At 42.9% G+C, this 23,696-nt stretch overlaps 1 protein-coding gene across 2 annotated transcripts in view; it reads right to left on the bottom strand.

Moving 5' to 3' along the window:
* Window positions 1-1,217: 1,217 nt before the first annotated feature.
* The window catches only part of LOC135225874 (BET1-like protein), a 49,740-nt gene continuing 27,261 nt past the window's right edge, over window positions 1,218-23,696 (bottom strand). The window contains exons 2-3 of one of the 2 annotated variants that reach the window (XM_064265431.1): window positions 9,256-9,335; window positions 1,218-1,635 (exon numbers count right to left, since the gene is read on the bottom strand). In XM_064265431.1, coding sequence (XP_064121501.1) covers window positions 1,417-1,635; window positions 9,256-9,335 — 299 coding nt within the window. In that variant the 3' untranslated portion in view covers window positions 1,218-1,416. The remainder of the gene's footprint in view (window positions 1,636-9,255; window positions 9,336-23,696) is intronic. The other variant, XM_064265430.1, reaches the window with a different exon arrangement.

Here is a 23,696-nt window from a genome sequence, read left to right as displayed (position 1 = left end):
TTCTCACATATATGTCGAGTTCTGAAATTATAATAATTTATCTTTGCAGTGATATGATGGCATTAGTACCAGCAAAAGGAAACACATGACATCTGTACAGAAAATGAAGAGACAGGCCGTCACTATAGTGCTAAAAAAACTAGGACCCGAAAATAAACTGTTTCAGTACATAGCACCTTACTATGGCATGAATTACCCTATAGCAGAGCAATGAAAACTTTTTAAAGATAAAAAAAAACCCTGAAAACTTAACATTGAGCAATTAAGAACAAATCATTTGGGAAGAAACTGAAGTATTAAGACAAACAACTGCAGAGCCAAAGCATAAACTGAGTAACATGAGCAAAGAAATGGAGTTATTCGATACATCAGAGAAGCTCCTAAACTGCTTCAAATGTGCACATTAATCCTTGCTGTCTAGATTCTTTGCCTGTCAACTCATATGAAACCAGGCTAAAAGTCTCATGAAAAATAATGGTTTGAACTTTTGTATGATCACACATTTATGGATGAATGAGGTATATGTACTTCATAATAAAATAACTAAACAGCATGCTTTGAGGAATTTAAATAAACAATAAACAAGAAACATCATCTCAGTATAAAACAAGTAATATGCTATTCGATACATCAGAGAAGCTCCTAAACTGCTTCAAATGTGCACATTAATCCTTGCTGTCTAGATTCTTTGCCTGTCAACTCATATGAAACCAGGCTAAAAGTCTCATGAAAAATAATGGTTTGAACTTTTGTATGATCACACATTTATGGATGAATGAGGTATATGTACTTCATAATTAAAATAACTAACAGCCATGCTTGAGGAATTTATAAACAATAAACAAGAACATCATCTCAGTATAAAACAAGTAATATGCTATATATAAAATTTTTATATAAATACATGGTATATGTAAAGCACTTATGAGATAGAGTACTTATAACAGCCAATGTATAAAAATACTGCAAAGTGTATGTGAAGAAGATCCACATGCAATGCTTGTTTGGCAGAAATGACAAATGTTAATCAATTTGTATTTTTTTTCATACATTTCCCATTCTGAATCTGCTGGTTTTCAGTAACTGTACTCAAGAAAGACACATAAATATGACAGGCATAGCTGTCCTTTTCGTCAGTTTTGCTTGTTCTACCTATCTAACAGTACAGTTCTAACTCTGCTCAATTATGTGACTGGTTACTATCTCTAACAAGGAACATACTGATACTGTATATGTTTTCAATAGTGAGCCACATTAATTGGGATCAAGATAAGTTAAAATAATAAGTAAACTGCTCTTTTCTAGAATCGAAGTTGGAATGTACTGCAGTAGTTTCACATAATTTATATAAAAATACCACTGGATAAACATACCTAAAAATAAATATATTTACCTTGCTAAAGCGTTCACTGACCGCTAAAAATACGCGAAGAGAAAAAACCAGACCATGAAAATACATAGATTGAAGCCTGCCATGTAACACATGACTTTGCGATTTTGTCGTCCGGATGTCAGAAGGTTCTTCACCCTGTTAATACTTCCCCCCATTAAACTATCACTGCTGGTAAAGTCGTTGCCCATTCCATCCAGTAATCGGTTGTGTTCGTAAGCTTCATTCTCGATGTCAAGGGCCAACTGAAAAACACATTTTTTCTATATAATATATTTTTTGTGCGAACATTACTTATAATTAGCCTAGCCATTTTGTATGAAACTTCATGTAGGTGGATTCCCTTGGTCTGCAACAATCATCGAGATAATTCTTTGTTGTCCAATCTGTAAGCTGCTTGAAACAGCAGGACTGAAGAAGTGAGGGAACTTGCACCATAAACTGGTTCTACAAATGGAAACACACTTCAATACACAGGTGAGTACAGTTTAACACTTACAATGCCAACATGAATCCATAATGAAATGTGTCTGTACGAACAAATCTGATTTCCAAAATTATGTTATTGTTATAATACAATTAAGTTTGTTCATACTTACCTGGCAGATATAGATATAGCTGTATTTTCTGAAGTCCGACAGAATTTAAAAATTCGCGGCACACGCAGTGGGCGGCCAGGTGGTAGTACCCATTCCCGCCCGCCGTGGGAGGCGGATATCAGGAACTATTCCCATTTCTATTCATATTTTATCAGTGCCACTGTCTGAGGGGAGGTGGGTGGGCACTTTAATTATATATATCTGCCAGGTAAGTATGAACAAACCTTAATTGTATTATAACAATAACATTTTGTTCATGAAACTTACCTGACAGTATATATATAGCTGAATCCCACCTTCGGATGGTGGGAAGAGACAGATAGGATTTTTTTGGGAAACTAAATTAAGTAGATGATATACATCTTGGTTTCCTCACCTGTTAGCATAGCCGACTTCGTGATTACTGTCACCAAAGTCTGCTTCTGCGTTACTAGAGTTGCCAGCGAGGTAGAGACCTGTAATGCTGGTGCGCTCTAGATGATCTGTCAACGGGGGCGTGACCACAATGTGACTAGACCATATGACCATACTTCTGAGGGCACCGAACGCTAAAAACCACCACCTGACCTAACCTATCAAAGTTAGTTCCATAACTTCTAGGCTAAAGGAAAGGAACGCGCCTCAAGCGACCAACCCTTCAAAGTTAAAAGCACACCTATCCCTTTTCTATAGGATAGGATTCGTGTTGCTTCCTGACCCCAATAATATATCTGCGGAAATGTATGGTCCTAGCGACTTACAGATCTCAAATGTCGTCTTCACATCCCGTCGGGAGTGTGAAGCGAACACAGAGTTGCTTCGCTAAAGCGTGGCACTCAGGATGTTACTGAGTGTCATGCTCTGTTGAAATGCTTCCGAGGCCGCGCCCTCACCCTTCTTTGAGCATTCATATTAAGAAAAAATCTCAAATCTTTATGCAAACATAATGAATGAGACCTCTTAAAAGAACTCCTTGGCTATAATGCCAGGGTTTTCTTGGACATGAACCAGTCTGGTCTTTACGGAACACCGCAGATTGTCGAGAGTGTGAAGCGAACACAGAGTTGCTTCGCTAAAGCGTGGCACTCAGGATGTTACTGAGTGTCATGTTCTGTTGAAAATGCTTCCGAGGCCGCGCCCTCACTTCTTGAGCATTCATATTAAGAAAAAATCTCAATCTTTATGCCAACATAATGAATGAGACCTCTTAAAAGAACTCCTTGGCTATAATGCCAGGGTGTTCTTGGACATGAACCAGTCTGGTCTTTTTACGGAGCACCGCAGATTGTCCCGTTGACCTTGACTTTCTATAGTTTTATCAAGATAAAACTTGAGAGACCCTACAGGGCACAGGACTCTAATGCCTTGCCCAATAATTTGTGCCATACCCTTGGTCTCCAAGCCTTCGGGTCAAGGGTTAGACAGGTTTTCGTTCTTATCAAGAACGGAAGGCTTAGAGGACAGACCGCATTATGTCCTTTAAAGCCAAAACCTCTGAAGATGGCTAAAAACCTCACTAACCCTCTTTGCCGTGGCTAGGTGCGGTTAGAATATTAGCCTTTCTGGTCACGTGTATTAAGTTCGCAGAAGGATAGGTTGCGAAATGCTTTTGGCATCAGAAACTCAGACTACGTCGAAGTTCCATGCCAGGAACCTTTGATCCAGAGAATTTCAAGATCTCCACAGACCTCAAAGATCGTGAAAGCTTTGTTGTTTGACAGAACCGAATCTCTGAGCCTAGAGGCCGTCAACAACATATTTGCATATTCTACAATAGTTAGGACTTCTAGCTTATCTCATACTTCAGACGGAAAGATAGAACCATAAGGAAATTCACAGAGGTCGAGTTGGAGGAATAGTCATTTCCCTTCACTTACTCCAGAAACGGCCTCCTCCGATTGAACACTGAAAATAGGCAGCCTGCTTTGCCTTGGCCAAGAGACTGCCATCTCTTGAAGATCTTATCGCTATGTACCGTTGAAGACGAAGGTAGATATTGAATGCAACCTACGTCTTACAGACGAATCGAGAGAAGGATTCTCAAGATTCTGAAACCTGTGCTTACAAATGACTGAAAACGCTAACCGCTATTTCATTGCTGTCCGGTGAGAAGTCGTAGTTGCAATGAAAGCGGGGCGTCGTTCTTCAGTAATGAAAACACAGGGGAAAGCCGCCTGAAGGACTGCTTCTCATGGGCTGAACATTTGGAAGTAGAGCTGTCAGGTCGGAGAGTAGGCGATGTCTTTATGACATATCTGTTAATTCGGGATGAACAATGAACAATTGTACACCTACGAATATGAGATATTTTAAAGACAAACTCAGATGTCTGCAAAAATCATTCGCATTATCAGTGCGATGCAGCGGAGACTTGTACAGACTTCTGTTACCGTGCGGTAAACAGTAAAATGAATAAGTCTAAGAGATATCTCTGTTGAAAATTCTCGCAATATCGAAGGCGATGGAATCTATCGTCACAGCAGTAGATGGTCCTTCATAATTGCGAGAATCCCCTTTAATCAGAGACCTAAGTCCAAGATTGTTGGGCAGAGATACGGTTCGGTAGTCAATCAAAGCAGGGGAGAGAGAGAGAGACATAAACAACCGTGCATCTCGGAGGCCCAGCTGATACTGAGCGGCTATCAGGCAGTGGCACAGGCAGTTCAATACGCAGTAGCAGAGCCTGAGCTCCCGCTGACTCGTCATCCTGAGTTGCCAGGTAAATCATTTTCCACAAAGGAATGCGTTCGGCTAGAACCAACCGAGCATAAAAGATATGCTCGAGCAATTATATTTAGGCGAAACGAATTTCGGTAAATATAAAAGTTGAAATGGTGTTGTCGTGACAAAACCATAAGTATATAAAATTGAAACAAAACTCCTGGGAGGTTGCAGGCAACCCCGAGTTGCAGTTCAATTAGAATACTTCTCGTCTAAGTCGCAATCCGTAGAAAAACTAGGATATGCGCCTACCCCTCTGGACAATTCAACTGCTTAGTGGAATCATGTCGCGAGGTTAATATAAGTAGTATATTTATAGGATTCTGAACAACGATCTCCATCCTAAATTCTTTCCTTCAAGAAAACAAAATAAGGATGGGAGATCGACCACCTTCGATCTCTATCAAAGAGAGTGAAGGAGAAGTCTTCCTCGAAGGAACGCGTCAATGGTGAAACAGAATACTAACTGCCTGAGTTGCCAGCTACTCCCTTTACGAAGGAATAGGTATGATATTATCGAGCAAAAGGAAACTCTCAAGCAGGCGTATTTAAACGAAACAGAATTCGCTAAATACAGAAGCTGAGTTGGTGTTGTCGTAACAATACCTGAAGAGTTGTTCTTACTCCGAAAACTCTTGGAAGGTTGAAGGGAGTGTCAAATAAATACATTAGAACAACAGTTTCTTCGGCTTCTATCCGCCGAGGTAAATACGATATGCGTAAATGACTTGACCCATGCGTTTAGCAAAATGACGCAAAGGTAAACTACATGTATTGTAGTAATTTGAACATCAAATTCTCTACTACATCTTTCCTCGACGAGGAAGAGAGAAAGAAAGAAACCGACTGTCCACGTTCTAATGAATGAGACTTTAAAAGAACTCCTTGACTCTTTGCCAAGACTCTTTGCCAAGAAAAGGGAGTAATATTCAATAGAGATCATCAAGAGAACCGAGGATCGAAAAGGACCGTTCAATGTTTCTTACGATATTGGACATAAGACTTCCTGGATCTAGTCTACAAGTCTTTTTCTTACTCCCCGGATGAGCCTCTGAAAATGAATGAGAGCTCTTCCGAAATTTGTTAATGAGTTTATCCGCTTAAACGATAAAAACTGGTAAAATCTATGACAATGAGAACTACCCCATTTATGAGGGGTCCCCACTTAAATGACAATGGGAAAACGTCCTGACTTGACAAAACTATTAGCACTTTGCTAATAGGGGAAAAACCCTTTAACATGACCGAAAGTCACCCAGGAATCCGAGTATATAATCTTCCCGATTCTCAAAGAAATCGATGAAGAGGAAAGAGGGATCGAGAAAAAATTCGGGTATGTCCTTCCGCTAACTCCGAATCCTTTTTAAAAATTTCTGTAAAGAAATGTCCTCAACAGCAAATAAGACGCCTTCAACAAGTCTTTTCTCTCGCAAAGCGTCCTGCCGAGCTTCCACCGAAGCGTCCTGGCGAATGTCCACAAAGCGTCCTGCTGAGCGTCCTCAAAAGCGTCCTGCTGAGCGTCCTCAAAAGCGTCCTGCCGAGCGTCCTCAAAAGCGTCCATGCTTAGCGTCCTGGAAAGCGTCCTGCTGAGCGTCCTCAAAAAACGTCTGCTTAGCTACGAGCGTGTCTGAGCAGAGAACCACCAAGTCTTCTGAACGACGTTCCAGAGAGGAACTCGTTGAGCGCCTTGATGCATGCAAGGCCCGCCAAGAGGCGTCCTGGCGAGCGACCTTGCCAACATCTCAATGTTATGACGAACCGCGTTTTGCGTATGACGTTGAATATTTTTAAGGGACGTCCTCATGCGAGTCTCCATGGAGAGCCGCACGCTGCTCCTGAAGAGTGTGAACACTAAAGGAAGACGTATGGCTTTCGTCTTCCGCAAGGTGCTTGCCGAGCGTCCTGGAGAATGTCTCTACTTACAGGACGTCGAGCACCTCCAAAAGCTTCCTCACGTCTAAATTGCCCTTCTTATGCAGACCAGAGACATAAGTTGTTTGACTGTGCAAAGCAGCTTGCCGGCCGTCAAACTTATCAGCTTGCTTTTTCGAAGTAAAGCGAACGTTACATAACGTATACGGAGCGCCATGAGGAGAGGAGACGAATACTGAGTTGCTCCTCCAAAAGGTGGAATCAAGAATGTCCTTGATTACCAAATTCTTTGGAATGCTAGCGAGGTTGAAACAGCTCTAACTTCATGAGCGTTCACTCGCAGGAGGCTCAAATCACTCTTTCTGGCAAGATGAATGAGCCTCCTTAATAATGTATAAATGATGTATACATGAGCGTCACTCACAGGAGGCTCAAATCACTCTTCTGGCAAGATGAATGAGCCTCCTTAATAATGTATAAATGATGTATACATGATCGTTCACTCGCAGGAGTCCTTTAAAAAAATGCTCTTTTTTTTTTTTTTTTTTTTTTAAATCACTCTTCTGGCAAGATGAATGAGCCTCCTTAAATGTCCCTTAGGAAAAGAGCCAGTGCATTCTTCTAAAAGGGAAAATGTGGTCTCTTTACTCTTTCATCCTCTCGTGACGAGAGAGAGGGACGTGAAGCGTCCTCTTCTCTAAAGCTTCTTTAGGGGGCGCGAGTCCTCCGAGAATTCTCCAACCCCTGTGTGGGGAGGACGCCTCGGAGGACGAGAAGCCAATCCTTCAAGATTCGTGCACGTGCTCGATCTTCGGCAGCCTGGGAAGCGACAACAGGACCTGCCGAAAGGAAGCCAGATCAGCATGAAAAACCCGTAACCCTCCTTCGGCTTTTGACATGCCCTCTCCCTGGTTTCCTGGGAGTCCGACAGAGGTCTAGGCCTAGAGGCGTTATGGGGCCGATCTGACGTTCCCTCCTAACGAGAGAGAGCGTGAAGCGTCCTCTTCTCTAAAGCTTCTTAGAGGGCGCGAGTCCTTCCGAGAGCTCCAACCCTTGCGCGGGGAGGACGCCTCGGAGGACGAGAAGCAATCCTTCAAGATTCGTGCACGTGCACGATCTTTAGCAGCCTGGGAAGCGTCAACAGGTTCTGCCGAAGGGACGCCAGATCGGTGGGGAGCCCCCGTAACCCTCTTGCGGCTTTCGACATGCCCTCTCCCTGAGTCCTGGGAGTCCGACAGAGGTCCAGGCCTAGAGGCATTATGGGGCCGATCTGACGCCCCCATCCACAACACAAGGGGCACTACACTTCACACACTGATTGAGAGCGAGCACTTTAGTCTAAGATTACTTGATGTAATCCTACTAGCAGACACTTCTTCTAGGCCCGTAAGCCATACCACAGGGTTAGGCAAAATAAAAACTACAGGAGGTTAGAAGGTTCATTATTTCTAACTTCTGTTTACTGTGGAGGAAAACTCCTGATTCTAACACGCTCTAAAATGCGTACATGAAACCTGCTTCTTCCGTAATCAGTCACACATTACACTAATTACATTGAACTTATGCAAAGAAAACATGTAAATGTCATATCTACTAAGTGAGTGTCTACGAAAGTTCCGGTAGCCTCACCTTACCATGCAGACAACAAAGTCTGAAACTAGGTTAACTAGCTTCAGACATCAAATGCAATGAAAAAATTTACGATAGCGTATGCCTAGCCACAAATCCAAGATAATCGAAAGAATAATTAGGATACTTAAGCGGCTAATGAAGTTTTCAAAATCCTAGGCGGAGGTCTGTAAACAGTTGTTTACCACGACCGGCGACAGAAAAAACTATGAATAGAAAATGGGATAGTTCCTGATATCCGCCTCCCACGGCGGGAATGGGTACTACCACCTGGCCGCCCACTGCGTGTGCCGCGAATTTTAAATTCTGTCGACTTCAGAAAATACAGCTATATATATATCTGTCAGGTAAGTTTCATGAACAAAACAGTATTTTATGGCTTATTCCAAACACATTCCCTTACAGTTAGCTCAGAACCCATTCAAGTGAGAACATTTGTATGATCACACATCCAAAAGCTGCCTGAGATTGAACTTGAGCATTAGAACCTGTTTTTTAAGGTTATACAAGGAACTGTGTTCATCTAATTGAAACCTAGCAATTCCACATCATTCCTGCCCTAAACTAACATGTACTTTGCACTTAACAATCCATTTAAGAGATACATGAAACAAATTTATCACATCCAAAATGGGGGTATATGAAGAAATTATCAAAATATGTTAGCTGATATGTACAGAAGGCCACTAAGTTGAGGTGTTACCATTGTATACGTATGTGCTATCCTTTAATCTGTTAACACATATTGCCTACACTGTGCCTTCCGTTAACATTTTTGCACTATATTGAGCACACTACACCTATAAATATGTGTACTGTTACATAAAAATATAATTCATAAGCTTTTATATAGATAAAGACGATCATTGTACACTTAACGTCTCTATACTGTTTACTTCATACTTTAAAAGGTTCTTGTTGAGTCTAGTGAAATCAAGATCATACCCTAAGCTAGGAAAGGGAAAATACTTACATATTAATAGACATTTCTTTATATAAAATACCCCAAAACATTCCAAGTCCATTAATGGGAAATTATACTATGGCACAACTTCAAATACATACTGAACGAAGTGTTGAAACTTTTCCTGCCAAGGCAAATGAACGCTGCTGATTTCTATTGTCGAGCTCATTCTCTTCTGCTCCTGAAAAAGAAGAGAATGATAAAATACCATATGACTCCATTAAAAATTAAGACTAAGATCTGTATTTACTGCTATAAAATAGGCTGAGACTATACAGACTCCATAGTTGAAAAAATGTTACAGGAATATGAACCAAAAAAAAGTACATGGGCATGAGGGAAGTCAAAAAACCAAGTGCAAGACTTTGATCCTTGACTCTAGAGTAAGGGCACTCTCTATAACTGAGATTAAAGGAATATAAAGCTATTTTAGAAATAAAGATGATCTTTAGATAAAGAACAGCAGTCTTGGATTATCTAAGAGACTACAAAAACTAATAAGAACTACTGATAATCTTATGTTTTTCTTTTAAACTTCCATAAATGTTATGCGGAATGTGTATCAGCTTGTTTACGCTATGTACTTTGTCACTTACAACAATTATATGAATCATCCATTAAATGTTTGCAAAGTTCCATAGGTGCTCTGTTTGCCCATACCATTCATGTCATAAGGTATGTACAGTTTTTGCTATCACATCAGGAGATACTGAATCCTCAGGTGACTAATGGTCATGTGACTTTTGAGGACTTGGTTGAACCCTCACTCTTTTAAACATAATTATGACCAATTATTGTTCTCATATTAAAGGCATTATGATGAGCTAGATAGTGCCAACTCTTCACATGTTCAAACTTCTGCTAAGATATGCTTAGGCATATCTTAGCAGAAGTTTGAACATGTGAAGGGTCCATGACAGCCTTCATGTTTTAGGAGTAAGTGGGTACACACTGGTTCACAAGGAAGATTGAGAATCCTGTGTCATTCCTACTTACAGCTAGATGTCCACCCTGTTGGTGAGTGAGTGGTGTTGCTAACCCCAGAAGAAGGAAGGTTCTCACTCAAAGCCTGACAGTAGCTTATTGTAAGGCTTCCGAGACCTCTTTGCATTAGTATTCTTTTTCCCAATGAAGTTAGATAAGGCAAGATGAAGAGGAAGAGTTCAAAATACGAAAAAAACAATACATACAATAAATATGTAAGATGAAATAAGTTTCAACTTTGTGGTCAGTCACAGTGCAAAAAGACATCTTAACTCAACTGAAGCCAAAGAAAAAAGAGCAAAGAGCTTGATGACCGAAAGCAAGTGGAGGGTTCACTTACTTACCCACCTACCACCAGTTAAAAACCTCGTTACCAAATTTCAATGACGAATTATGGTTTGCACTGCAGAATAGTTCTATATAACAACCAATGATTAGTAAAGTATTCCTGTTGGAACAACTACATTTCTTAGTTTCGTCACATTCTAAAACCATAAGTAGAAATTTTTTTTCTAGAGCAGTTGGACAACTATGTACTTGTCTTCACCTCTCCTTGAAAACAAAGCTGCAAGCCCAGGAGATGACATGACATACGTGACAACAGTTTACTACCAATACTTCTTGGGTATTATTTTACAAGTTACCCAAAATTGCTGTTTTGTTTGCTTCTTTCTTAGTAATCGCAAAATGATATTGTTATGATACAATAAAGTTTCATACATACTTACCTGGCAGATATATACATAGCTATCGACTCCGTCGTCCCCGACAGAAATTCAAATTTCGCGGCACTCGCTACAGGTAGGTCAGGTGATCTACCGCCCTCTCTGGTAGCAGGACTAGGAACTATTCCCGTTTTTCTAATCAGATTCTCTCTTCCACCTGTCTCCTGCGGGGAGGCTGGGTGGGTCTTCAATTGTATATATCTGCCAGGTAAGTATGTATGAAACTTTATTGTATCATAACAATATCATTTTCATACATTCAACTTACCTGTCAGATATATACATAGCTGATTGACACCCTTTGGTGGAGGGCAAGAGACAGCTAAACTAACTGACTAGACTGGTAAACAACATATGTTGTAGGATATAAATGAAACCTTAGTTCCTACCTTATTAGATGGAAGACTCGTGGCTACTGCCCAGGAGTCTGCTTCATCTCAAGAGCCTTAGCGAGATAGTGATCTGTGGCCAAGAGTTCTTGCTGGTCTGTCGATGGGGTCTTATCCACTTACTCGGCAGAGCCTAACTGGCGTTTGTCAAGGGGTGCTAATCCGCTTATATGACAACACGCCTTCTTTAAGGAGCACACAACCGATCCCGATCACCCGATCCTAACCCGTGTTAGTTCTAAGATTGCCAAGAGTCATCCCCAAACCTCTTAGCAAACAACCACAAACTCGAAACTCATACATACAAAAATAAAAATTTTGTACCCCTCTAATAGTCAGCGTCACTCGATTTCCTAATGAAGCGAAGTGAAGGCCGCCAGTGCGACATCTGCACTCCCATGCACAGAAAACATGAGAACATATCCGACAAGAGGGTTACGTACACATATTTAACGGATCGGTGCTCTCTCCTTTACCCAGAACCGTCTGTGCTGACACAAACGGACCTAAAGAAAAACATTTCTCATGCGTTACTCGCACATCTTTTAAATAATGAGATGCAAATACTGAGTTGCATCTCCAATAGTTGCGTCCAAAATATTTTTAAGTGACATATTTCTCTGGAACGCAATTGATGTCGCGATTGCCCTTACCTCATGAGCTCTTACTCTTAATAGATTAAAAGAGTCATCTGGGCAGTTCTTATGAGCCTCGGTAATTACACTTCTAACAAAGAAGGCCAAAGCATTTTTAGACATAGGTATCTTGGGGGTGTCTTTTACCGAGCACCAAAAGACCATGTTGTGAGCCTCCCAACCGCTTCTTTCTGTCCAGATAGAATTTCAGTGCTCTAACTGGACAAAGTGATCTTTCTATTTCTCTCCTGCCACTAGGCTAGTAAGTCCTTTTACCTCGAAACTCCTAGGCCAGGGATCGAAGGGTTCTCGTTTTTGGCAAGAAAAAGAGTCTGGAATGAACAAATCGCAGAATCTTCTTTGAAACCAACTCGTGACTCAAGGGCGTGCAACTCGCTGACCCTTTTAGCCGTAGCCAGAGATAGAAGAAATATACACTTTCTAGTGATATCACGGAATGAAGCCGTATGAGGTGGTTCGAACTTTTCCGAGGATAGAAATTTCAGAACCACATCTAAGTTCCAGCTCGGAATCCTAGGCTCTACTGACTTGGACGTTTCAAAAGAGCGGATGAGATCGTGCAAATCTTTATTATTCGTCAAGTCTAAGCCTCTGTTTCTAAAGACTGACGAAAGCATACTTCTGTATCCTTTAATTGTTGGTACCGAGAGATGTGACTTTTCCCTCAGGAAAAGAAGGAAATCCGCAATTTCGGTTACAGAGGTATTGGAAGAGGACAGCTTCTTCGACCTGCACCAGTTTCTGAAAACTTCCCACTTCGATTGGTACACTCGCCTAGTAGATGATCTGCGGGCTCTAGCAATTGCGCTTGCCGCCTTGCGAGAAAACCCTCTCGCTCTGACCAATCTTTCGATAGTCGAAAGGCAGTCAGAGCAAGAGCGGGTAGATTTTGATGGTACCTCTCGAAGTGGGGTTGTTTGAGCAGATCTATCCTGTTTGGAAGAGATCTGGGGAAGTCCACTGTCCACTCCATCACCTCCGTGAACCAAATTCGGGATGGCCAAATATGGGGCTATCAGAGTCATTCTGGTTCCCTTCGAGGCCACAAACTTTCTGACTACTTCCCCCAGAATCTTGAATGGGGGAAAAGCGTACACGTCTAGCCCTGACCAGTTCAGGAGAAAGGCGTCTATAGCATAAGCCCTGGGATCCTCTACCAGGGCGCAAAATGTGTCTATCCTTTTGGAGAGAAACGTGGCGAATAGATCTATCTGTGGTTTCCCCCAAAGATACCAAAGGGTCTGACAGACTTCCGAGTGGAGGGTCCATTCTGTAGGAAGGACCTGGAACCTCCTGCTCAGTCTGTCCGCTCTCACGTTCCTCTCCCCTTGAACAAATCTCGTTAGAAGGACCACATTCCTTTGATTTGCCCAAATCAGCAGATCTCTGGCCAGTTCGTATAGGGCGAAAGAGTGAGTTCCTCCTTGCTTCTTGACATAAGCCAGAGCGGTCGTATTGTCGGAGTTTATCTGAATTACTTTGTCTCTGACTATCTGCTCGAAGCTCCTTAACGCGAGGTGAATCGCAAAGAGCTCCTTGCAATTTATGTGCCATGACACCTGCTCTTCCGACCAGGTGCCTGACACTTCTTCGGACCCTAGAGTCGCACCCCAACCTGTCTCCGACGCGTCTGAGAACAATGTCAGGTTTGGGTTCCGAACTTCTAAGGATACTCCTCTGTTTTCTTCCAAGGGGGTCAACCACCACCTTAACTGTTGCTTTACTTCTAATGAGATCGGAAACGTGTCCGAGAGCTGTCCTGTCTTCCAACTCCAACTGCTTCTCAGGAAGTACTGAAGCGGACGGAGATGCAGTCTTCCTAGAGGAAAGAACTGTTCAAGCGAGGAAAGGGTCCCCAGAAGGCTCAACCATTCCCTCGCTGAAGTTTCTCTAAGAAGTTCAATACTGTGGCACAGCCTTTCCTTACTCTCTCTTGAGAAGGAAATACTCGAAAACCCCGAGAATCCATCTGAATCCCCAGATAGACTACGTTCTGGCTGGGGACCATCTGGGATTTCTCGAGGTTCACTATTAATCCTAATGTCTTTGTCAAATCCAGGATTGTTGACAGGTCCTCCAGACACTGCTTTTGAGACCCTGGCCCTGATGAGCCAGTCGTCCAGGTATAGGGAGACGTTTATCCCTTTCATGTGAAGGTGTTTTGACACATTTTTTCATCAAGTCTGTGAAGACTTGGGGAGCCGTAGAAAGGCCGAAACACAGGGCCCTGAACTGATAGATCCTTCCCTCGAACATGAAACGAAGGTACTTCCTCGACGAATGGTGAATCGGGTACGTGGAAATATGCGTCTTGAAGTCTAGAGACGCCATCCAATCTCCTTGACGGAGAGCTGCAAGTACTGAGGCAGCCGTTTCCATGCTGAACTTCTGTTGTTGTACGAATTTGTTCAGCGAACTTACATCCAGTACCGGTCTCCATCCCCCCGAGGCTTTCGCTACGAGAAACAAGCGATTGTAAAACCCGGGGAGTTTTGATCCAGTACCAGCTCTATTGCTCCTTTGTCCCACATCTGCTCCACCATTTGACGAAAGAGTATCCATCAGAACAGGGTCCTTGTATCTGGCTGACAGTTCCCTCGTGACGTTGTCAAGGGGAGTCTGTCCTTGAATGGGATATAATAACCCTCTTGATTACTGACATGACCAAGGATCGGATCCTATGTCTTCCCATGCCCCTCCCGCAAAGAATTGTAACCTGGCTCCTACAGTGTCTGGAGGAAAGATTTCTCATTTTCCCTTCTTAAAGGGACGGAAGGCAGATCCCCTTCCAGTTTTTCAGTGATTTCCTTCTGACGATGGATCTAGCCTGAGCGCTCCTCGAAAGGGCTGCTGTTGTTGAGTTGGCTTAGATGCTTTCTTTTCCTCACTAGCCACAGGTCTATTCTTCCTTGAGGATTGCCTTAAAAAGATCCTGAGTGGCTTTCTCAGTTAGCGAATGGGCAATGTCTCTCACCAACTGCGAAGGAAATAAATGCTCAGAGAGAGGCGCATACAGCAAAGCGGATCTCTGCGAAGGAGAGACGGCCTTAGTGAGAAAAGGCACTATGACCGCTCTCTTCTTTAGTATTCCCGCACCGAAGAGGGAGCACACTTCCGCCGATCCATCTTGAACCGCCTTATCTATGCATGTAAGGATGCTATGCAAGGTTTCAGGGCTTAGTTGTTTCTTTTTCATGGACTTCTTAGCAATGACCCCAAGGGACCAATCTAGGAAGTTAAATACTTCTAAGGTGTGAAAAAGTCCCTTGAGGAGATGGTCCATTTCCGAAAGACCCCATGTTGCTTTTGCTGAACTCAAGGCATGTCTCCTCGACGAGTCTACGAGACTGGAGAAGTCCGATTCAGCTGAAGTTTAGCGGGAGGCATGCAAAAGATCGTCCTTCCTAACTCCTTCTTAGTCTTGATCCAGGAGTCCAGAGATTGTAAGGCCCTTTTCATGGATATGGCCGGCTTCATTTTCAGGAAAGACGAAGACTTGTGTGCCTTCGTACTTGAAAATAGAGAGCGAGGAGAAGGAGGACGGCTGGAGTTAATGCATCTCCATATTCTTCTAAGAGAAGAGCAGAAAGAACTTTGTAAGTCGAGAGCCCTTCTCTGTTAGTAAACTTCGTCCTCCGAGACGTCATCTAAATTAATAGGATCGGAAGGAGAAGGCTCCCTTCCCTCCTCTGTCTCCTCTCTAGATTTCTTCCTTTCCGAAGAAGAAGCACTTCTATAAGGAGATGGGCTAGGAGTAACTCTCTCCTTACATTTATCATTAGGAGAGTCACGTATCACTGCTCTTACGCCTGTTAGACTCCTGACGGATGTCAAGCTCTTCACTAGGAGAATGCGCCTGGCGTTTAGCAGGAGTATCTCGCTGAGAATACTCTGAGGCTGGTAGGAGTAACCTGTTGGAATACTCTGGCGCCTGACAGTCGTTACACTCTTCGAATACTCTGCCGTCTGGAAGGCGCATCTCGCTCCAAATACTCTGGCGCCTGTTAGGAGTATTAAGCTCAGAATACTCCTGGCGCTTGGTAGGCGCATCGCGCTTCGAATACTCCTGGCGCCTGGTAGGAGTAAAAAGTCCAGAATACTCCTGGCGCCATGGGAGGAGTATCGAGGCCAGAGTAATCAAGGCGCTTGGCAGGAGTATCTCTTCCCGAATACTCCTGACCTACGGAAGGCGCATCTAGTTCCGAATACTCCTGAGGCTTGGTAGGAGTATCGCTCATGGAAGGAAAATGCGCCTTTCGAATAGCAAGTAATATTGCGCTTAGCGGGCGCTATACTCCCATATCAGGAGTTCTCTCTTCTCCAATTGGCTCTTGTTGCTTGGATGAAGATCTGGGCCTAGAAACGATCTACAGTAAAGTCAGGCTCTTTGCGCCTACTTGGCGCCTGGCTCCTAGTTGGCGCCTGACGCTTGGTAGGAGTTACTTCCTTTCCCACATCTCGCCTGCCTAACGCACTGCTCCCCCCAGAGATGGCCGCTTGTGCGACAACTCCCTGGAGGGTTCGTTGCGCCCGACAGGAGATCGGTATTTGGATCTCTTAATCGGAAGCCTGTCATCCTTTTACGAGTAGGCTCTTTAGAAAGTACTCCTACCAAAGACGCTATTTGCTCCTGTACATTCATCAAAATTCTCCTGGTCGAAGGCTCATTCGAATCAGGAGAAGGAGATCTGGAAGGCGCTCAAGAGTCTTTTTCCCTTCCAAAAATCTAAATCCTTTCTAGCTTTCTTGATTACCGAGGCGCTCTCTTCAGAGAAGCGCTCGGGGCTAGAATTAAGCTCAGGTTCTTTCAGTTCCTTTTTAGCGGACGTGAAACTTCGATTCCTTCCATCCTCTTCTCGGAGAAGGCGAACTAGAAGATGAAAAGCACTCACGAAGGACGCTTTTTCTATAGCTGTCCCTGGCAGACTGAGATGTATACAATTCTGCCGAAGGGATGCCTGATCGTTGGGGATTCCCAGACCCCCGTAAGGCTTTCGACTTTCCTTCTAACCTCTGGGCCAGGGAGCTGGAAGAGGTCTAGGCCTGGGAGCGTCGCAGGGACGACAGACGCCCCCTCCACTACACTGGGGACACTAACATCACTCGAGAAACCACATTCCTTCTCTTACCTTCTAATGCTTCCATTTTCTCTTGCATTTTTTGAAGGGAAGCTCTGAGTTCCGCTATTTCTGAGGCGGAATCAGAGGGATAAACTTGTGAACGGGCTGAAACAGAAGGGGCATAATTAAGAGAAGAAGAAGAAGCTACAGAACTACTAGACATTTCCGGCTTTTGTAAGCGCCTTCCTCTCTCTATCCTTCTCTAACTTCTTCAAGTAAGAAGTCAGATTCTTCCATTCTTGCGCACTCAATCTCTCACACTCGTTACACGTATTCTCAATTGAGCATTCAACAACTTTCTACAACCACTGCATGTAGTGTGAGGATCTACCGAAGCTTTCGGAATCCTCACCTTACAGCCTCATTCACACACACTCTGAAGCTAACACTAGAATCAGACATATTCACGAAAATCCAAAGCGAAGTCCAAAAACCAGTCCAAGATAGTGAATGCCAAACAACGATCCAAGTACGTCACCAAAAATCAGTCGAAAGATGATCAAAAGCGTTGTGAAAAAAGAATTCAGTCAGAGGAAGTAACAACAATGTTGATACTACCGGCGACAGAGAGAATCTGATTAGAAAACGGGAATAGTTCCTAGTCCTGCTACCCAGAGCAGGGCGGTAGATCACCTGACCTACCTGTAGCGAGTGCCGCGAAATTTGAATTTCTGTCGGGGACGACGGAGTCGATAGCTATGTATATATCTGACAGGTAAGTTGAATGTATGAAAAGTACATTTACTTGATACTGACAGGATGCAGATAGAAATATAGTTTGTTCTCTTATTTCGATATATCTATTACTGTACCTACTCATAAAGTTTCTGGAGGTATTCAGTCTAATGAGCTGCCATGTGCATATCTTCTTCATAATGAAGATACATATTACATTCACCATGACAAGTGGTTTTTTAAAGTTTTTGTCAATCAACCAGTAACATGATTCCTTTAAGTACGCACAGTTTGAAACATTCCACATTTTTCAGTCTCTGCATGTGGTGGAATTTATTTTTTTATTTTTTTTATATAAAGCTGTACATAGCTTCTTTCATAATAATAATGTCTGTACTTCGAAATGTAATTGGAAAAAGTTAACTTTTTATTTCTTAGTTACACGTTTCAAGACAAACTGCTTGCTTATTCTTTCTGGTTAGGCAACTACCCACACTCACCTAAGAGTTTCTTATCTTCAAGAACAGTTACCTGTCCACCTCTACCATAAAATGATTCAGATAGTGATGAGGGTGATGACCCTACTGGGTAAAGCGCCTTCAAGGTATGGTAACATTTAATGATTTAATGCTCCAATATGATGAGGGGAAGGGGGGGGGAGAGGTCCAAGGGAACAAAGAGATCCAATGCCCGAGAGTAGGTTAGGTTAGGTAGGGAAGGCTAGGATAAATTGTGTTTAGTAATTAACCTTGCACACTAAATTCACTTTTTCCCAACCATGAAACTTTGGTTTCCCACTCAGGCTCTCTCAAATTGCTAAAAGCTTTAGGAGAGGCAGGAGCAATAAAGTACTATAATAAGAAAGTACTTATGCAAAATCTGAAGGATATTGTACAAAGACTGATTCTTATTTCCCAAAAAAGTACGGGCCAGTCCAAGAGAATTGTCACAAAGTCAGTTCTAGATGATCACAACAATTTGGGCATTTATATGCAATAACAGATGCAAACACCAATAAAAAAATGCATTACAGTAATGGGAATAAATTTACTGTACATTTTTATGATACAAAGAAAATTACATATTTTTACTACCTCATTTTTGAAAAGTATTTATCTGAAAAAGTACAGAACTTTCCATTTTTACTTAATTTTGCTTTTATTTTTGAACAGTGGCCTACCAAAAAAAAGATAAAATGATTACGCCTCACACGTACACCTAAACACCTATTGTGGAAAAAAATGTAAGTAAAAGTGAAAACTACTACCATGGCCCGGTTCCCACCAGTTGCTGATTAGAATATTTACCAACATTTGTTAATGTTTGATATTTACTGTATTGTCTTTTTTTGTTTTAACATAAACCCCTAGGGGATGCTACTAACAAAGGTGCCTCATTTGTATGTACAGTCAGCGCCTGCTATTTGTGGACTCACCTACTCGCGGATTTCTCTATGGAACATAGAAATATTCACCAATTACAGGCAGTCCCCGGGTTACGATGGGGGTTCCGTTCTTGAGACGCTTCGTAAGCCGAAAATCGTCGTAAGCCGGAACATCGTCAAAAATCCTAAGAAAATCTTACTTTTAATGCTTTGGTTGCATTCAAAACTATGTAAACTGCATTCTTATTGCATTTTTCATAAAAAAAAACTTAAATATTGATTATTTTTCATTTTTGGTGTTATACAGTAAGTCCTCGGGTTACGCTGGTCTCGACTTACGATGTTTCGTGGTTACGAACGCGCCCCCATAAAAATATAAAAAATAATATTTTGCGTCGTTCCGTCTTACGCGGTTTAGCGTCGTAAGCAACGTAAACAAACGCGAACTAGTTCAGGCGCACGGCGGAAGAATACGCTTTGTGGGGGAGAGGACGGCGTCGCTTCGCTACGCTCATTCCTCGCCCATACGCCATTTTGGTTGTTACACTGCCTCTCTCTCCCATCGTGTTGTATCGTTTTTGTAACTTTTTGCTCTTTGTTATGGCTCCCAAGCGGCAAGGCGGACTCTTTGATGGTAGTGCATCGAAGAAAAGAAAGGCCATCACCATGGAAATTAAAGTGGACATTATAAAGCGATCTGAGAAGGGAGAAACGCCAACAAACATTGGCCGCTCGCTTGGCCTTAGCCGTTCGACCGTTGCTACATTATCAAAGATAAAGAGCGCATCGTTGAACATGTGAAAGGATCTGCTCCTATGAAAGCGACAGTGATAACTAAGCAGCGTAGTGGTCTAATAATTGAAATGGAAAGGTTATTGGTGCTTTGGTTGGAAGACCAAAAATCAAACGGCGTATCCCAGTCAGCCTTATGGTGATTCAGGAGAAGGCGAAAAGATTGTTTGAAGCGTTGAAAAAAGAAAAGGGGGAGGGAAGTGAAAGTGAAGAGTTTGTGGCTAGTAGGGGTTGGTTATGCGATTTAAGGCTCGGGCCAATTACCATAACCTTAAATTGCAAGGTGAAGCTGCTAGTGGGGATGAGAAAGCAGCGATGTGAATTTTCCTAAAGCGTTGTCTGAGATAATTAAGGAGGGGGGTTATTCTGCTCAGCAAGTGTTTAACGTAGACGAGACAGGTTTGTTTGGAAAACGTATGCCTAACCGCACTTACATCGCCAAGGAGGAGAAGTCAGCACCCGGTCATAAAGCCAGAAGGAGAGGCTAACTTTACTTCTTGGGGGTAATGCTGCTGGCGACTTCAAACTGAAGCCCTTTTGTGGTGTATCAGGCTGAAAATCCAAGGGCACTCAAGGGCATTTGGAAGGGTCAACTACCAGTAATTTGGAAGTCAACAAGAAGGCATGGGTGACACTTGCAGTGTTTGAGGACTGGTTCGTAAAACCATTTGTTCCAAGTGTGGAGCGGTATTGCGCCTCCAAGGGTGTATCCCTTTAAGGTGTTGCTAGTGCTGGACAATGCCCCTGGAAACCTGCCCAGCTGGGAGACTTCAACCCTAATGTCAAGGTGGTTTACCTTCCACCTAATACCACGGCCCTTTTACAGCCTATGGACCAAGGAGTGATTGCTTCGTTCAAGGCCTACTACTACGAAGGACAATTGCTATGGCTTTACAGGCAACTGAAACCAAGAAGGACTTGACTCTGAAGGACTTGGAAATCCTACAACATCCTTGATGCTGTAAAGAACATTGCTAATTCCTGGGAGGAGGTTAAGCAAACAAACATGAATGGTGTCTGGAAGAAAATTTGTCCTCAATTTGTGAATGATTTCCATGGGTTTGAGGACACAGTTCAGCTAGTTGTCAAGAACGTTGTTGCCCTGAGTAAGGAAATCAATTTGGAGATGGAGGTTGATGATGTTACAGAGCTGCTGGAGTCTCATGGCGAGGAGTTATCTGCTGAGGACCTGATACAACTGGAGAAGCAGATGATAGAGGAAGAAGAAGAAGCACCCACCCAGAGCCTAAGGCTTTCACAAGGCAGGACTTGATAAGAGGTTTTGCAGAGTTGCAGCAGCGTTGTAACTTTTCGAGGACTCAGGATCCCAACTTGGACAGGTTCACTAGGGTTTCCAGCGCGTCATGGATTTGATGCAGTGTTACAAGGAGATTTGGATGAAAATGACGTCGCTCTCTGTTCAGACTAACCTGGAGCAGTATTTTTAAGAAGGTAGAGAGGCCTGCAGGAGATCCTGTACCCTCTACCTCAGCTGCCTCTGCTAATCCAGACTCGCCTGCCCCACAATCTCCAGCACCTTCTGAATGTTCTGCTAACCCAGACTCACCTGCCCCAGTATCTCCAGCACCTTCTGTAGTTCTGCCTCACCTAAAAGACTCACCTGCCCCAACATCTCCAGTAGTATGTTCTGCCTCACCTCAAGAATCACCTGCCTCAGCATCTCCAGTACTAGTATGTTCTGCCTCACCTCAAGAATCATCTGCCTCAGCATCTCCAGCAACTTCTGGAGGTTCTTTTTCTCTTCACTAACCTCCCCCAGTCTCTCCAGCACCGCAGCTTCCTCTCCAGTGTGCAAGCCAATCAAACTAATAAGGTAAGGAATTGTTCTCTCGTTGTTATTGATAGGTATTTACATTAAATCATGTGGTATTTTTCAATGTTCCGACTTACGCTGAAAATCGTGTTACGACGCATCGTACGAACGGATCAACGTCGTAACTCGAGGACCCCCTGTCTTCTTCTGCCAGATCAGCGTTATAGGTGTTCGTAACCCTGGAAATAATTTTCTGATGAATATAATTGAAAAGCGCCTTACCATCGGAACGTCGTAAGCCGAACCTGGACCGTCGTAATCAGGTGACTGCCTGTTACTGTATTTTTCATATAGTTTTTTATGACTAAATGCACTTTTTGCGATAAAACTGAAAATATACTCATGTATAAGCATTTTTAGAGGGTTATTTTGTGTCTGAACTATCAAAATAGGCAGTTCTAAGCATTTTTAGAGGGGTTTCAAGTATTCGTGGATTTTTGCTATTCATGGGAAGTTGTGGTACACATCTCCCGTGAATACTGGGGGTTGATTGTAATCTGAATTCAAATATGGACAAACTGCAAAACTGTAATAGTGACTTGTGTGGCACCTACTTTGGGCTACAAAATAACTTAAAGGTAGCTCGCTAGCCTTACGGTCTATGACTCAAAAAGAATTGACTACGTATTGACCAAGTTAATGAAAATTTTGTACTTTACACCATTAGCCTATGAAATTTGGTCTGAAAATGATATTGTTATTGTACAATAAAGTTTCATACATACTTACCTGCAGATATATACTTAGCTATAGACTCCGTCGTCCCGACAGAAATTCGAATTTCGCGGCACACGCTACAGGTAGGTAGGTCAGGTGATCTACCGGCCTGCCGCTGGGTGGCAGGAATAGGAACTATTACCTTCTAAGGACAGATTTTTCTCTTCCACCTGTCTCCTGAGGGGAGGCTGGGTGGGCCATTCAATCGTATATATCTGCCAGGTAAGTATGTATGAAACTTTATTGTACAATAACAAATATCATTTTCATACATTCAACTTCCTGTCAGATATATACTTAGCTGATTGGCACTTTGGCGGAGGGTAAGGAGACAGCTAATTACTGATTAGACAGGTAAAACAACATACGTGTAGGTAATAAATAAATAAAACCTTGGTTCCTATGTGTTTAGACGAAGGGTCGACTTCCTAGCTATTGCTAGTAGTCTGCTTCGTCTCAAGAGCCTCAGCGAGGATGGTGACCTATGGCTAAGAGTTCTTGTAGATCTGTCAATGGGGGTCTTATCCACTTACTCGACAGAATCTAATGGTCATTTGTCAATGGGGTCTTATCCACTTACATGGACAATACACCTATGCCTAGGGGCATAATTAAGGAGCCACAACACCGATCCCGAATCACCTGATCCTAACACGAGGGTTTGTGCTTAGTTTGAAAAGAGCTATCCCCAAACTCCTTTCAAACAAATCAAAGAAAAAAAACACTATGTTAACATAAAAATTAACTCACTTAGTTAAGGAACAGTGTCGGCTCCCTATCCCAGCAACGTATCCGTAGACACGTAAAACCAAGAGAGAAGGATCTCTCGTAGGTCAACTTGACCTCCTTCGTGCAAAGGGAAGTCAACACAGAGTTGCATCTCCCGTAAGTTACAGCTAATGTCCTTCACGACATATTGTTATGTAACGAACCAGAATTCATAAAAGCTCGCACTTCAAGCGCTTTTAACTCTCAACTGTTTGAAGGAATCATCAAGTTATTCATGAAGTGCTTTAGCGATCACACTTATTTCAAAGAAGACCAGGGCTTCCTTTGAAATGGATCTTTTCTGGATGAAGCCTAGAGCCTGGCTTGCGCTGGGTGGCGCCTGCGCCTCGTGTCTGGCTGGCACGGAAGGCCTGGCTTGAGCTGGCTGGCGCCTCGCGCCTGCCTGACACTTGGTTGGCGCCAAACTCCTGGAAGGGCGCTTTTCGCCTGACTCATGGCTGGCGCCTCGCGGCCTGGAAGTAGCTTCGCGCCTGGTTC

Source organism: Macrobrachium nipponense, chromosome 13 (assembly GCF_015104395.2).
Source record: "Macrobrachium nipponense isolate FS-2020 chromosome 13, ASM1510439v2, whole genome shotgun sequence".
NCBI classification, from domain to species: domain Eukaryota; kingdom Metazoa; phylum Arthropoda; class Malacostraca; order Decapoda; family Palaemonidae; genus Macrobrachium; species Macrobrachium nipponense.
Note: the sequence above shows the minus strand (reverse complement) of the source record. Positions and strands in the feature narration are given on the sequence as shown.